At 49.2% G+C, this 14,595-nt stretch overlaps 1 protein-coding gene across 1 annotated transcript in view; it reads right to left on the reverse strand.

The window, feature by feature from the left end:
• Positions 1-14,595, reverse strand: part of C2H19orf71 (chromosome 2 C19orf71 homolog) — a 40,725-nt gene that overhangs the window by 15,901 nt on the left and 10,229 nt on the right. The window contains exon 3 of the mRNA XM_040420441.1: positions 2,591-2,716. Within this exon, the coding sequence (XP_040276375.1) occupies positions 2,591-2,716 (126 nt within the window). The remainder of the gene's footprint in view (positions 1-2,590; positions 2,717-14,595) is intronic.

Consider the following 14,595-nt stretch of genomic DNA (forward strand, 5'->3'; position numbering starts at 1 on the left):
ACATCCCTTGCCTGGCGCATGTGCTGAATTTGGTGGTGCAGAGATTCCTTAAAAATTACCCCGATATGTCAGAGCTGCTGCATAAAGTGCGGGCCGTCTGTGCGCGCTTTCGCCGTTCTCACCCTGCTGCTGCTTGCCTGCCCGTCTCATATGCGACGTGCCCACAAGGTGGAACTCCTCCTTGCACATGCTGGCCAAACTGTGCGAGCAGCAGCAGGTTATAGTGGAGTTTCAGCTGCAGCATGCATGGGTGAGTCGCTCTGCGGAACAGCACCACTTCACCACCAATGACTGGGCCTCCATGCGAGACCTGTGTTCCTTGTTGCGCTGTTTCGAGTACTCCACCAACATGGCCAGTGCCGATAACGCCGTTCTCAGCGTTCTTATCCCACTTTTATGCCTCCTTGAAAAAACGCTGCTGGCGATGATGAAAGAGGATGTGGCACAGGAGGAGGAGGAGGAAGAGGGATCATTTCATAGGGTTTCCGGCCATTCATTCACAAGTGGCTCCGAGGGTGGGTTCCTGCACCCACAAACGCCAGGTACACAATTGTCCAGCCAGGGCACAGTTCTGGAGGATGACAAGGTGGAGGATGAGGAGGAGGAGATGGAGGAGGAGGAACCATGTTCAGAGCAACTCATGGCCATCACTGGTGTGTGGCTGGAGGGATACAGAGGACACAGACGATACACCTCCCACAGAGGACAGCTTTTCGTTGCCTCTGGGCAGCCTGGCACACATGAGCGATTACATGCAAAAAAAAAAAACTATTTCCTCATGTCCCTAGTTCTGTTCTGGCCCTTTGTTGACATGCAGTTGTAGAGATATAAGAAAACTTAATCCAGCTCACCTCTCAGGTAGAATGTATAGTCCCGGCTCCAGAGGCCCTAGGGGAGTGTTCCCATAGCAGGCTGCAGGTAAATGAAGAAAGAAGGTCTCGGAGACAAATGGAGTTCCTCTATCAGCTCTTCTTTATTATTCACATGAAGTTGACAGACATCACCACCTCCTACATGGCATGACGTTGACGCGTTTCGGGTTGGCACCCTTAGTCGTAACACTATGCCAAGTGTGGCCTTTCTATTTAAAGGGGTTGGAGATCACTCCCCCCCCCGCAACGGGGAAGGAGTCTCCAACTCCATAGGTTGCCACACACATTGACACACCCTTTCGTTTGCTGCATCAATTACTAGTATAATTGGTAACACACTGTGTGGACATTGCTCTGAGTATCTTAACCCTGGAGATGCCATAGTACTCATTCGCCGGCAAAAACCGCCGGCAAATGGAACTCCATTTGTCTCCGAGACCTTCTTTCTTCATTTACATGCAGTTGTAGAGCTGTGGTTTTTTTTTTCCCCTCATTAATATTTATGGGTGTCAACAAAGACTGCCTTTCCCCTCTCCCTGCTTTGCAAAGGGAGTGAATTAAATTGCTGCCCTGCCTGCAGTTTGACTGCTGGGGAACGCGTATTGTATGTGTGAGACTATATGTATCAGCTCTACAGTACAATAACACTACTGATACACACAGGATCTTCCTTCTACCTGTTCTTGTGCAATGCTCTGCAGACACTTCCTCACAGCCATCAGAAGAGTACAGAAGAGAGAACTCCTGCAGTCTCTGTCAGCTCTGTGTTTGCTTCATCCTGTGCCTATCACTTATCTCCTCAGTGCCTGGAGAAGAGGAAGCCTTGCAGCTGCTCAGTACCTGAGGTCATACCTCCCAACTTTTTGGACGGTCAAAGAGGAACACTTATGGTTCATTCTATGAAAGTTCAATTTTTCCTGCATATCTATACATTTCAATGGTTTTCTTTTACACTAGCGCAGAAATTATCTGAATATAGAAATTTCTAAAACCCAAATCGTATCAAATAATGAAATACACTAAATACACTAAGCACTTTCTGGATCAATATTGTAGATGCAATAATGCAAATCTTTACCTCAGAACAAAAAGAGGGACATTTATGGAACAAAGAGGGACAGAGGGACTTGGGTCAAAAATAGGGACTGTCCCTTCAAAAGAGGGGCACTTGGGAGGTCTGCCTGAGGCAGGGCCTCCAGCCCTGAATCTGTGCTGCTTATATTAGAAGGAATTAAACTGCGCAAAAGAATCCAGTGGGAGAGGAGACACGGCAGACAGCTCAGCCAGCAGATCGGTCAGTTAGGTTCTGTGCACAGAGACAGACCTGCTCCCTCAGGCTTGTGCACGGAACGTCATCAGAGCATTAAAAGAAGCTGACATCACAGGTCATGTGACACGGCTAACTAGGAGAACAGGGCCACTGTAGATGAAGGAAGTGAGTTGAAAACCCCTTACGTTTGCTTAAAATAACTAGGACAACCCCTTTAATGTATATTCCTTATACAGCTTTTGAAGATACAATAATGGCATAACATTGATATTTGAAAATATAAAACTATGGCTATTCCATGCATCTAATTGACATGCACATAATTTTTGTTATAGCACAGATTAAACAAAACAAATATATTATCCACAGAGTTGTTATTGTCTTTGTTTTTGTAGGATCTTAACATGTATCATAATTTGCTTTCTTTTTTCATCTCATTTTTACCTACCATATTCTTTACCAAGGACAGGCTGATCCCTCCATATGAAAGAGCCCCAACGAGCAGAGTCCTTCAATTGCTGAGATGGCTGGGTTGGATCATACCATGCTGTCTCTCGAAGGAGCTGAGCGGCACCTGGAAAAGTTATTTATGAATAGTCTCCAGTACAGGCAATGCTGAGTAGTAGTAGACAAATCTGATGGTGAGCTCAGGGCTAGTTTGCATTCGGTCCTATATGCACCTTTGTCATTGGATCAGATGTAGGTTTTGAAGTCTTTCTAACCATATGGATTTTGTTACCTTTCATCGTTACGAGTAATTAAAGAGAGTTTGGCAGCAGTGTTGTTGACAGATATAGCATACGAACCATGGAGGCAGACCATATGAACACCATTTTGTCCCACTCTGAACAACTTCTGTTCCAGGCATAAATCCAAGGTGTTTTCCAGCGGCCACCACTATGGGGAGCTTATAGAGAGTTCTACAGCTTTCTTTAAAGAGGATCTCTCATTGGTTTGAGTATTATAAACTGGTATGCCTACCAGACAGGTGAACGCCTCTGTAACGGTCACGTCCACACACACACAGGGGGAAGGGTAGTGACCACTGCGCTCCGCCCTCACCCCTGGCCATGCCTACTTGCCTCACGAGTCCTGATGACAGGGGACAACTGGACGGCAATCCCTAACTTAGGATATGTGCAGGGAAGACAGACAAGACAAAATACGGAACATGAACGGACCGGGTCAGAACCAAGAGAGCTACGCAGTACAACGGATTAAGCAAAGAATGGTCAGGAGAAGCCGGGGTCAAATACCAGGAGAGTAGCGAAGTACAAGAGGAGTGCTAAGAGAGTAGTCAGGTGGGAGCCGAGGTCACAATACCAGGATGTATGCGCAGTACAGGAGGAGCAGGCAGAGGATCGTCAGGGAACAGGATCAGGTAAAAATTCAGTAGTCCAGCAAATAGCCAGGAACCTAGAAATTAACAGGCAACCTGTAGCCAGCAGGCTGCCTGTATTTATAGTGGGGAGTGAGGGTCATGTGACGTGGCCAGCATCACATGACCGACAGACCAACCAGTCGAGCACCGAGTGATCAGCTCGGCGCTCAAGGCAGACTAGGAGCAGGGAGCCACCCAGCTAGTAAAGCCGCCCTGGGAATGAAGTCAAACACAGAACCTCATTCCAAAAGCTAAGCAACAGTTCTGCGGGCAATGGGGGACCGAGTGCACCTTCGGAACCCCGTGACAGGGTGTTCTAAATGAAATTTACGAACCAGTCTAGGAGCATGAACCTCCCTGGCAGGTACCCAAGATCTCTCTTCAGGTCCATACCCCTTCCAGTGAATCAGATACTGCAAGGAGTTACGCACCTTCCTGACATCCACTATTTTAGACACGACATACTCGACAGCATCATTAACAAGAACCGGCGGAGGCGAGACTTTCGATGGTACTACCGGTTCAAAAAAAATTTTAAGTAGAGATTTATGGAACACATTATGAATGAGGAATGACTCGGGCAGCTCCAACCTAAATGATACCGGGTTAATCACCTCCGTGATCTTATATGGACCAATAAAACGAGGAGCAAATTTTCTAGAAGCTACCTTGAGAGATAGATTCTTGGAGGACAACCATACTTTATCCCCAACCTGAAAGTTCACCCCCCTTGAACGTCTCCTATCGGCCTTGAGTTTTTGAGAACTTTGAGCCTTTTCTAGGTTCGATTGAACCCGGGCCCAAACTGTGCACAGTTCGGAGGAGAGTTTATCAGCTTCAGGGTTAGAGGAGGAGACGGATGACCCAGAATGAAAACGGGGATGAAAACTATGGTTACAAAAGAAAGGGGAGACCCCAGCAGAAGAATTGACACGGTTATTCAGAGCAAATTCAGCCAACGGAAGGAATTTGACCCATAATTGCTGGTCATCAGCAACATACAACCTCAGGAATTGTTCCACAGACTGATTAAGGCGTTCAGTCTGCCCATTACTCTCAGGATGGTAGGCGGAAGAAAAAGACAACTAAATTTTACATCTTTGACAGAAGGCCCTCCAGAATTTGGACACAAACTGCACACCCCTGTCCGAAACAATATTTTCCGGGATGCCATGTAAACGAACAACCTCTCTCACAAAAATAGACGCCAGGGTTTTAGCATTCGGAAGTTTAGACAGGGAAATGAAATGAACCATCTTGCTAAACCTATCGACCACTACCCAAACCACAGTCTTACCCTCCGCCAGCGGTAGGTCAGTTATAAAGTCCATCGAGATATGGGACCAGGGTCTACTGGGAATGGGTAGGGGACGTAGGTTACCAGCAGGGCGAGTCCTAGGTGTCTTAGACCTGGCACAAACCTCACAGGCTGACACGTAGGACTTGACATCCCTGGTCAGAGTGGGCCACCAATAAGATCTAGAAACCAGATCCTTAGTGCCTTCAATACCCAGATGTCCACAAAAGGCAGAATCGTGACACTCACCCAACAGCTGGAGACGAAATTGTACGGGAACAAACAACTTATCTGTTGGGGTGGATGCCGGTGCCAGATGTTGTTCAGCCTTAATGCGAGCCGAGATATCCTGGGTTAGAGCCGCTAAGAAGATGTTTGCTGGTAGGATGGATTCAGGCGGCGTCTCAGTGGGTTGAAAAGCATGGAAGCTCCGAGATAATGCGTCTGCCTTCACATTTTTACTTCCCGGCCTGAACGTAATGGAGAAATCAAAACGGGTAAAAAACAGAGCCCATCGGGCTTGTCGGGGATTCAACCTCTTAGCGGACTCGAGAAACATTAGGTTTTTATGGTCAGTGACAACAGTTACTCGATACCATGCCCCCTCCAAAAAATGTCTCCACTCCTCAAATGCCCATTAATGGCCAACAGCTGCCTATTCCCTATGTCGTAGTTTCTCTCCATGGGAGAGAATTTCCTAGAGAAGAAGGCACACGGTCTCAGGTTAGTGAGGCTAGCAGGACCTTGTGAAAGGACTGCTCCTGCGCCGTCCTCGGACGCATCCACCTCCACAATAAAGGGTCTCTCCTGATCAGGCTGGATCAGAATGGGAGCGCTACTAAATGCCTTTTTTAATGTTTCAAATGAAGAAATGGCCTTGGTAGACCAATTCTCCAAATCCGCCCCCTTTCTTAGTAAGGTCGGTCAATGGCTTAGCAATTACAGAAAAATTCATGATAAAGTTACGGTAGTAATTAGCGAAACCCAAAAAACGTTGTAAAGCCTTTAAGGATGGTTCATTGCCATTCCTTAATTGCTAAAACCTTACCAGGATCCATCTTAAAGGCGTGAGGAGTCAAAACATGCCCTAGAAACAGTATCTCCTGTACACCAAAGACACATTTCTCTTGCTTAGCGGATAGCTGGTTCTCCCTCAACACCTCTAATACTTGTTTGACATGGGACACATGAGATTCGAAATCAGGAGAGAATATCAAAATGTCGTCAAGATAGACAATAATAAATTTACCTAAGAACTCCCTAAGAATATCGTTCATTAAGTTTTGGAACACAGCTGGGGCATTGCTGAGTGCTAATATAATCCTCTATAGCCTTGCGTTCGGGCCCTGAAAGATTATAAATTCGACCTTTAGGAAATTCGGCACCCTCAATTAGCTCTATGGCGCAATCATAAGGTCTATGGGGGGGTAGAACCTCTGGAGTATAGGACGAGAACACATCAGAATATTCCTTAATAACAGAGGGTAATGTATTAGACCTTACTGAAACCCCAGCCTGGACCACGGACAAGCATGAGTCACACTTAGGTCCCCATTTCACCAACTCTCCTTTGGACCAATCAATTGTGGGGTTATGTAAACGGAGCCAAGGCAACCCTAGTACCACCTCAACCGGTAGGTTCTCCAGGACTAGAAGAGAACATCTCTCAGAGTGGCACACACCCACGGACAGAGAATTTTCAGAGGTACATGACCTCACCGTACCACCAATCAGGGGAGTAGCATCAATAGCCATGACATGGATAGGTGTAGGTAAAGCAAACATTGGAATACCCAATTTACAAGCAAACTCAAAGTCAATAAAGCTGGCCGCTGAACCGGAGTCAATAAAGGCCTTACCCGGCCACTTATTAACCCCCAGAGAAATTGTTTTGGGTACCAAAAGCTTACCTTTAGAAAAATCAGGGTGTACCTGGTCTTTAGGTTGTCTTGCTTTAGAAGACTTGTCAGAGAGGTCCCTCTTAGGACACTTGTTGATCCAATGGCCAGGATCTCCACAGTAGAAGCACTCTCCGCGTCTGCGACGAAGATTACCCCGGGTCATGCCAACCTGCATGGGTTCCTCGGTGGAGACCTCAGTGTTGTCCCTGGAAAAGGCCTCTGGCTGGACCACCATCTGAGAACAGAACTGTCGTTCTTGTCGTCTCTCTCTAACTCGTCTGTCAAGTCGGACAACTAGGGTCATCATCTCCTCTAAGGTCTCAGGAATTTGGTAATTGACCAATAGATCTTTTAAATTATCAGATAGACCAGACCTAAACTGACTCTTCAGGGCTGGTTCATTCCATCCTGAGGGGACACACCACCGTCTGAATTGGGTGCAATACTCCTCCGCAGGGAGATGGCCCTGAACCAGTGCCCTAAGAGCTGTCTCGGCTACCAGGGCCCTGTCTGGTTCGTCATAGAGGGTACCCAGGGCCTTAAAAAAAAACCTCCACAGAAGTTAGAAAACTGGCCCCAGGAGGTAACGAAAATGCCCAGTCCTGGGGATCACCCTGTAGTAGAGAAATGATAATCCCCACGCGTTGGCTCTCGGGACCGGAGGACACGGGGCGCAAACGGAAGTAGAGTTTGCAATTCTCCTTAAAGGAGAGAAACCTCTTCCGGTCTCCAGAAAAGGGTTCTGGGAGCTTGATCTGGGGTTCAAAATATGGACTGGAGGACAGAGGAGTGGAAGAACCTTGCCCTAACTCACAAGAACTGAGTTTCTCTCCTAGCTCCTGCACCCTCTGTGTCAAGTTAGAGACATGGTCAGTCAGGGTAGTAAGAGGATTCATGATACAGTGGTTATTGGGCCTGTTAATCTGTAACGGTCACGTCCACACACACACACAGGGGGAAGGGTAGTGACCACTGCGCTCCACCCTCACCCCTGGCCCTGCCTACTTGCCTCACGAGTCCTGATGACAGGGGACAACTGGACGGCAATCCCTAACTTAGGATATGTGCAGGGAAGACAGACAAGACAAAATACGGAACATGAACGGACCGGGTCAGAACCAAGAGAGCTACGCAGTACAACGGATTAAGCAAAGAATGGTCAGGAGAAGCCGGGGTCAAATACCAGGAGAGTAGCGAAGTACAAGAGGAGTCCTAAGAGAGTAGTCAGGTGGGAGCCGAGGTCACAATACCAGGATGTATGCGCAGTACAGGAGGAGCAGGCAGAGGATCGTCAGGGAACAGGATCAGGTAAAAATTCAGTAGTCCAACAAATAGCCAGGAACCTAGAAATTAACAGGCAACCTGTAGCCAGCAGGCTGCCTGTATTTATAGTGGGGAGTGAGGGTCATGTGACGTGGCCAGCATCACATGACCGACAGACCAACCAGTCGAGCACCGAGTGATCAGCTCGGCGCTCAAGGCAGACTAGGATCAAGGAAGCCACCCTGCTAGTAAAGCCGCCCTGGGAATGAGGTCAAACACAGAACCTCATTCCAAAAGCTAAGCAACAGTTCTGCGGGCAATGAGGGACCGAGTGCACCTTCGGAACCCCGTGACAGCCTCCATATGTAAATGCCACTCTGTGGGACGCTGTGCACTCCGCTATTTTTGATGCCTTATATGCTCATTTCCACCATCGGTACAGGGAGGAGGGGACGCCAGGGTTTCTCAATGAGAGTCTTTCTGGAGTGTAATAATATTACAGGCTATAGCTACTAGAGAGGGGTCGTTGATCCAGGGAGTTATTCTGATTGGAGTCGGGAAGGAATTTTTTATTCCCCTAAAGTGAGGTAAATTGGCTTCTACCTCACAGGGTTTTTTTTTTTTCCTTCCTCTGGATCAACTTGCAGGATCACAGGCCGAACTGGGTGGACAAATGTCTTTTTTAGGCCTTATGTACTATGTTACTATGTTAGAGTCTCCTTCTCCCTGCCTGTGATGCTGTCCAATTGCAGTGGAGCGCATCACAGCCAGGGAGAAAAAACAGCTCACCTTTTCCCTTGCTGTGAGGTGCTCCGTTGTGATTGGACGGCGTCACAGGCAGGGAGAAGGAGACGGCCATTGAGAAACCCTGGCATCTCCTCCTCCCTGTACTGATGGTGGAAATTAACATATGAGGCACCAAAAATAGTGGGGTGCACAGCATCCCCAACGAGTGGCATTTTATTTATTTTTTACATATGGAGGTGTTCACCTATCTGGTAGGTATACCAGTTTAGAATACTCAAACCAATGAAAGGTCCTCTTTAAGTTAATTGGTAACTGTATACCTTCCTATGCACTGAGCTCCCCCTAGTGGTGGTTGCAGGCAGCTGTAAGAGGTAGATTTGTCAATGTATTTATGCCAGTTGTCACTATAGTGTTCAGAAAAAACTATTCTGCTTTTTCCAACATAGAAGTCAAGTATAGCAGCTGAGATAAAGCACAACTTCCCTCACAAAAATTTGGCATACAACTCATTGAGGGGTGGGGATACTATGTTTTGATATGGGGCCCTATGAGATCTGTATATGCCCCTGGGCAGAGGATAGGAGGTAATACATACCTTTGCCACTGCTTTTATGAATGCACTGCTAAAAAAAATTGCTTTGAAGGCCAGGGGCATTTGTGACGGACTGAACCGTCACTGAGGCTGCTGGGGAAGCCTGAGGGCTAGCCTCCTTCCTACAGACTATGGACCGAGAACTATGGAGACCCCCTAAGACCTTTTGGGGTTACAAGGAACTATGAACCCTGATTTATGTGTGTAATTTATATGCCACATATTTCCTATTGTCCAGTTAAAAGGCATGGTGTGGATTCAGCAACACAAAAAGGGTTAACTCTGCACTGAGACTCCCACTGATTGTGTTAGTGATGGGATTAAGATAGTTGATTATAATAGCAGCCGACTCCCAACGGCAGCCAGAGTTTCAGGGAGTAGGGACAGTGAGTCCTGCTCCCCAGCGGCAGTATGTTTTGCAGGGAGAGGAGAGCATCGTCTCCATTCCCCAGCAGCAGTGTACCTTGAAGGGAGAGGAGACAATAGGTCTCTCTCCCCAACCACAGGGGGACAGCACTCCTAACTCCGATGGTGCAGATGGGACCGCAGTCTCTGCACCAGGCCTACCGGGATGCTGGACGGCCGGTACGGATCCCCCACCAACCCCGCAGGAATGCCAGGAGGAGGAGGTAAACGATCCCTCCTCTCCACAGCTGATCTGCAACAAGGTCCTGGGGCAGAATTCCCTGACCCCATCCCAGCGGAAGAGCTGGCATCTGGGCAGAGTGCAGTTGGGTTCTGCCCTCCCTTATCCTCTTCTCCAGAGCCGGACGCCCCACAGGCTACCCCAGCAGAAGAGCTGGCATCTGGGCAGAGCGCAGTCGGCCTCTGCCCTCCCCTATCCTCTTGTCCAGAGTCTGACTCCCCACTGGCTACCCCAGCGGAAGAGCTGGCATCTGGGCAGAGCGCAGTCGGCCTCTGCCCACCAAGTACCTACAGCTCCAAGCTAGAGAACAACAATGAAGCAAGGAGTAGCAGATGCCCACTCAACAGCTGCGGACATACAGAACAGAGCCAGGCCCCAGAGTTCAACAGGACCAGTGTTTGTTTATGGGTGGGCTACTCGACTAACTCAGGCACCAACTGACAGGAGGTCAGGTACCTGGTTAGTCTACTGTTGGGAGGGGAGAAATGTGACGGACTGAACCGTCACTGGGGCTGCTGGAGAAGCCTGAGGGCCAGCCTCCTTCCTACAGACTATGGACCGAGAACTATGGTGACCCCCTAAGACCTTTTGGGGTTACAAGGAACTATGAACCCTGATTTATGTGTGTAATTTATATGCCACATATTTCCTATTGCCCAGTAAAAAGGCATGGTGTGGATTCAGCAACACAAAAAGGGTTAACTCTGCACTGAGACTCCCACTGATTGTGTTAGTGATGGGATTAAGATAGTTGATTATAATAGCAACCGACTCCTAGATGAGTAGATCACCATATGATACACTCAGGAGATAATCCCATCACATGTGTCTCCACTGTCCCTATTCATTCATTATGGAGGGGATGAAGATGTCTGCTTGCATGTTGTGTTTGTTAATTGCATCACAGACAATGCCATTGTGTTTGTTGAATAGGGTTAGTTTTTGTGTTTAAACTGTAAAGAATTGGCTGCTATGACATGTCCTCAGTTCCAAACCAGGTCCACGGGGGTGGTACCCTTGTTGTGAAATGTGTATATAAGTCAATGCTTGTGTGTTCAATAAAGAGTTCCTGTTTTACATTCAACATAGAGCCTCGTCTCATGTGTATGGGGATTGCTATACGCTGTATACTCCCCTGGCTATAACTCCTAGCTCTTGTAAGAGCTGTTCCTGCTCTCTGGATTTAGGAGAGGTTCACCCACTGGAGCCTGGAGCCTTGTCGTAGGTCCAGGGTGGGTAGGAGACGGTGAGACCTCAACCAAGCTTTGGCGGTTCGTGGGGTCTGCAGTGCTTACGGTGTCAAGTGGAGTGCTTGGAGTCCTCGGGAAGCACTAGGAACATTCATCGACGGAGGTACCCGGTCGGGGTGCTAGGAGATCCGCTACATTGGTGGCAGCAGTGGAATGGCGTCCTAGTACGAGGAGGAGCAGCTCGGAGACACCGTTGGTGGAGTATATTGAGGGCAACGCTAGTATCCATACAGCGCCCCTGTCTACAGCAGGATGGAATCGGCTAGTCTTCGAACAGCATTCTACTACGAGGAGGAGGATGACCCAGACTGGAGGGATGCAGTCCGGAAAGGCGTCTGGTACGAGGCTCTGGAAGATGTACAGCGTCGGCGGGGCGAGAGTCTCCCCAGTGAGGAGCAGCAGTTGCGGATGAGAGTGGCCCTGCGAATGCCCCTTCTGGGAAAGCAGCCCCTGGATGAGTGGGTGGCAGAACTCGAGAGCCTGGTATGGAAGGAGCTTCGGCTAGACTACGCCTACCAGGCACTCTGGTGGTATGTGATTTGGCACTCCCCCTGGATGGCTGAGCACGACAGACCAGAGGGTGAGGATTATGATGGCCCTGGCCTGTTGTTTGAGACCTTCACAGAACTGGAGTTCGGAGATGCTGGAGAGTCCCGGTTCTGGGATATCTATGACTACAGGGAGGCTATGCATGATTGGGCTACAGCGAGAGAGGTCAGACAAGACCTGACATCTCTAGTGACAAAGGAGTGGGAGCTGGAGCAGGACTACCAATACTTCTTCAGCTCAATTCGGCCCCAATATACACTGCCAGAGAGCTGGGTGGCAGTCCCAGACCTACAACCCTACAGCTGGGAAGACCCGACTGAAGTATCCCCTGCTTCAGTACCAGCTACAGAGGTAGGGGACCTCATAGACTGGTCCTGGGGGGAACCCCATATGGCAGGTGGAGATGGGACCGAGATCTCTCCACCGGCCCTACAGGGATGCTGGGCAGTCGGCCCAGATCCCCAACGGCAGCCAGAGTTTCAGGGAGTAGGGACAGTGAGTCCTGCTCCCCAGCGGCAGTATGTTTTGCAGGGAGAGGAGAGCATCGTCTCCATTCCCCAGCAGCAGTGTACCTTGAAGGGAGAGGAGACAATAGGTCTCTCTCCCCAACCACAGGGGGACAGCACCCCTAACTCCGATGGTGCAGATGGGACCGCAGTCTCTGCACCAGGCCTACCGGGATGCTGGACGGCCGGTACGGATCCCCCACCAACCCCGCAGGAATGCCAGGAGGAGGGGGTAAACGATCCCTCCTCTCCACAGCTGATCTGCAACAAGGTCCTGGGGCAGAATTCCCTGACCCCATCCCAGCGGAAGAGCTGGCATCTGGGCAGAGTGCAGTTGGGTTCTGCCCTCCCTTATCCTCTTCTCCAGAGCCGGACGCCCCACAGGCTACCCCAGCAGAAGAGCTGGCATCTAGGCAGAGCGCAGTCGGCCTCTGCCCTCCCCTATCCTCTTGTCCAGAGTCTGACTCCCCACTGGCTACCCCAGCGGAAGAGCTGGCATCTGGGCAGAGCGCAGTCGGCCTCTTCCCACCAAGTACCTACAGCTCCAAGCTAGAGAACAACAATGAAGCAAGGAGTAGCAGATGCCCACTCAACAGCTGCGGACATACAGAACAGAGCCAGGCCCCAGAGTTCAACAGGACCAGTGTTTGTTTATGGGTGGGCTACTCGACTAAGTCAGGCACCGACCGACAGGAGGTCAGGTACCTGGTTAGTCTACTGTTGGGAGGGGAGAAATGTGACGGACTGAACCGTCACTGGGGCTGCTGGAGAAGCCTGAGGGCCAGCCTCCTTCCTACAGACTATGGACCAAGAACTATGGTGACCCCCTAAGACCTTTTGGGGTTACAAGGAACTATGAACCCTGATTTATGTGTGTAATTTATATGCCACATATTTCCTATTGCCCAGGAAAAAGGCATGGTGTGGATTCAGCAACACAAAAAGGGTTAACTCTGCACTGAGATTCCCACTGATTGTGTTAGTGATGGGATTAAGATAGTTGATTATAATAGCAACCGACTCCTAGATGAGTAGATCACCATATGATACACTCAGGAGATAATCCCATCACATGTGTCTCCACTGTCCCTATTCATTAATTATGGAGGGGGTGAAGATGTCTGCTTGCATGTTGTGTTTGTTAATTGCGTCACAGACAATGCCATTGTGTTTGTTGAATAGGGTTAGTTTTTGTGTTTAAACTGTAAAGGATTGGCTGCTATGTCATGTCCTCAGTTCCCAACCAGGTCCACGGGGGTGGTACCCTTGTTGTAAAATGTGCATATAAGTCAATGCTTGTGTGTTCAATAAAGAGTTCCTGTTTTACATTCAACATAGAGCCTCGTCTCATGTATACTCCCCTGGCTATAACTCCTAGCTCTTGTAAGAGCTGTTCCTGCTCCCTGGATTTAGGAGAGGTTCACCCACTGGAGCCTGGAGCCTTGTCGTAGGTCCAGGGTGGGTAGGAGACGGTGATACCTCAACCAAGCTTCGGCGGTTCGTGGGGTCTGCAGTGCTTATGGTGTCAAGTGGAGTGCTTGGAGTCCTCGGGAAGCACTAGGAGCATTCATCGACGGAGGTACCCGGTCAGGGTGCCAGGAGATCCGTTACAGCATTACTCCCACAAGGGCACCAGGGGAGGGCCTGCAGGCTCCAGAGCCTCATGCTCGGTATGAGCTGCTTCACAGTCCCTACCAATTGCTGTGAGTGATGGCTTTAGCAAGCAACTATGAGACTGTTAGTTCACTGTTCGTTAAAGCTGCATTCACATCAAATCTAGATAGAATCAACAGCACTTGTTTTAGAGCCATTAAGCCACCAGCATGTCCTTATGCAACTAGGGTTTATGCTCCTAAACCTGCCCATCGCAAACCCATCCAATCTTGCAAATGAAACAAAATTTTTACACTGGTGGTCTGTACCAGCAGGCATTACCTCTCCCCAACGGGTGTGCCCCCCTGCTCTGGTTCACCAGCAGTCCGGCGTCCCTCTGTTTTTTCCCAGTGGGCACAGCTGCTGGGGAGCGCTGCTCCATTAATTCCATGCACGCTGGGGCCTGCTTTTTGCCTGCCCTATCCTCTCTATGCCCATAGGATGTGCTGCTTTCTCTGTGACCTTTAAAGGGCCAGTGCACGCATCTAAATTCTCCCCAGCCTATTGATGGCCACCACAGGGTATTTAAGGCACCTTTCCCTGTAGATAGATGCCTAAGCAATATGTTCTAGTTGTCATTTTCTGCATAGGTGCATTACTTGTCCGTTCACTGTCCCATGCACAGACTTCTGTCTGTCACCAGATATGACCCTTTCCTGTCTGACTTG

Source organism: Bufo bufo, chromosome 2, assembly GCF_905171765.1.
Source record: "Bufo bufo chromosome 2, aBufBuf1.1, whole genome shotgun sequence".
In the NCBI taxonomy this organism is placed as follows: domain Eukaryota; kingdom Metazoa; phylum Chordata; class Amphibia; order Anura; family Bufonidae; genus Bufo; species Bufo bufo.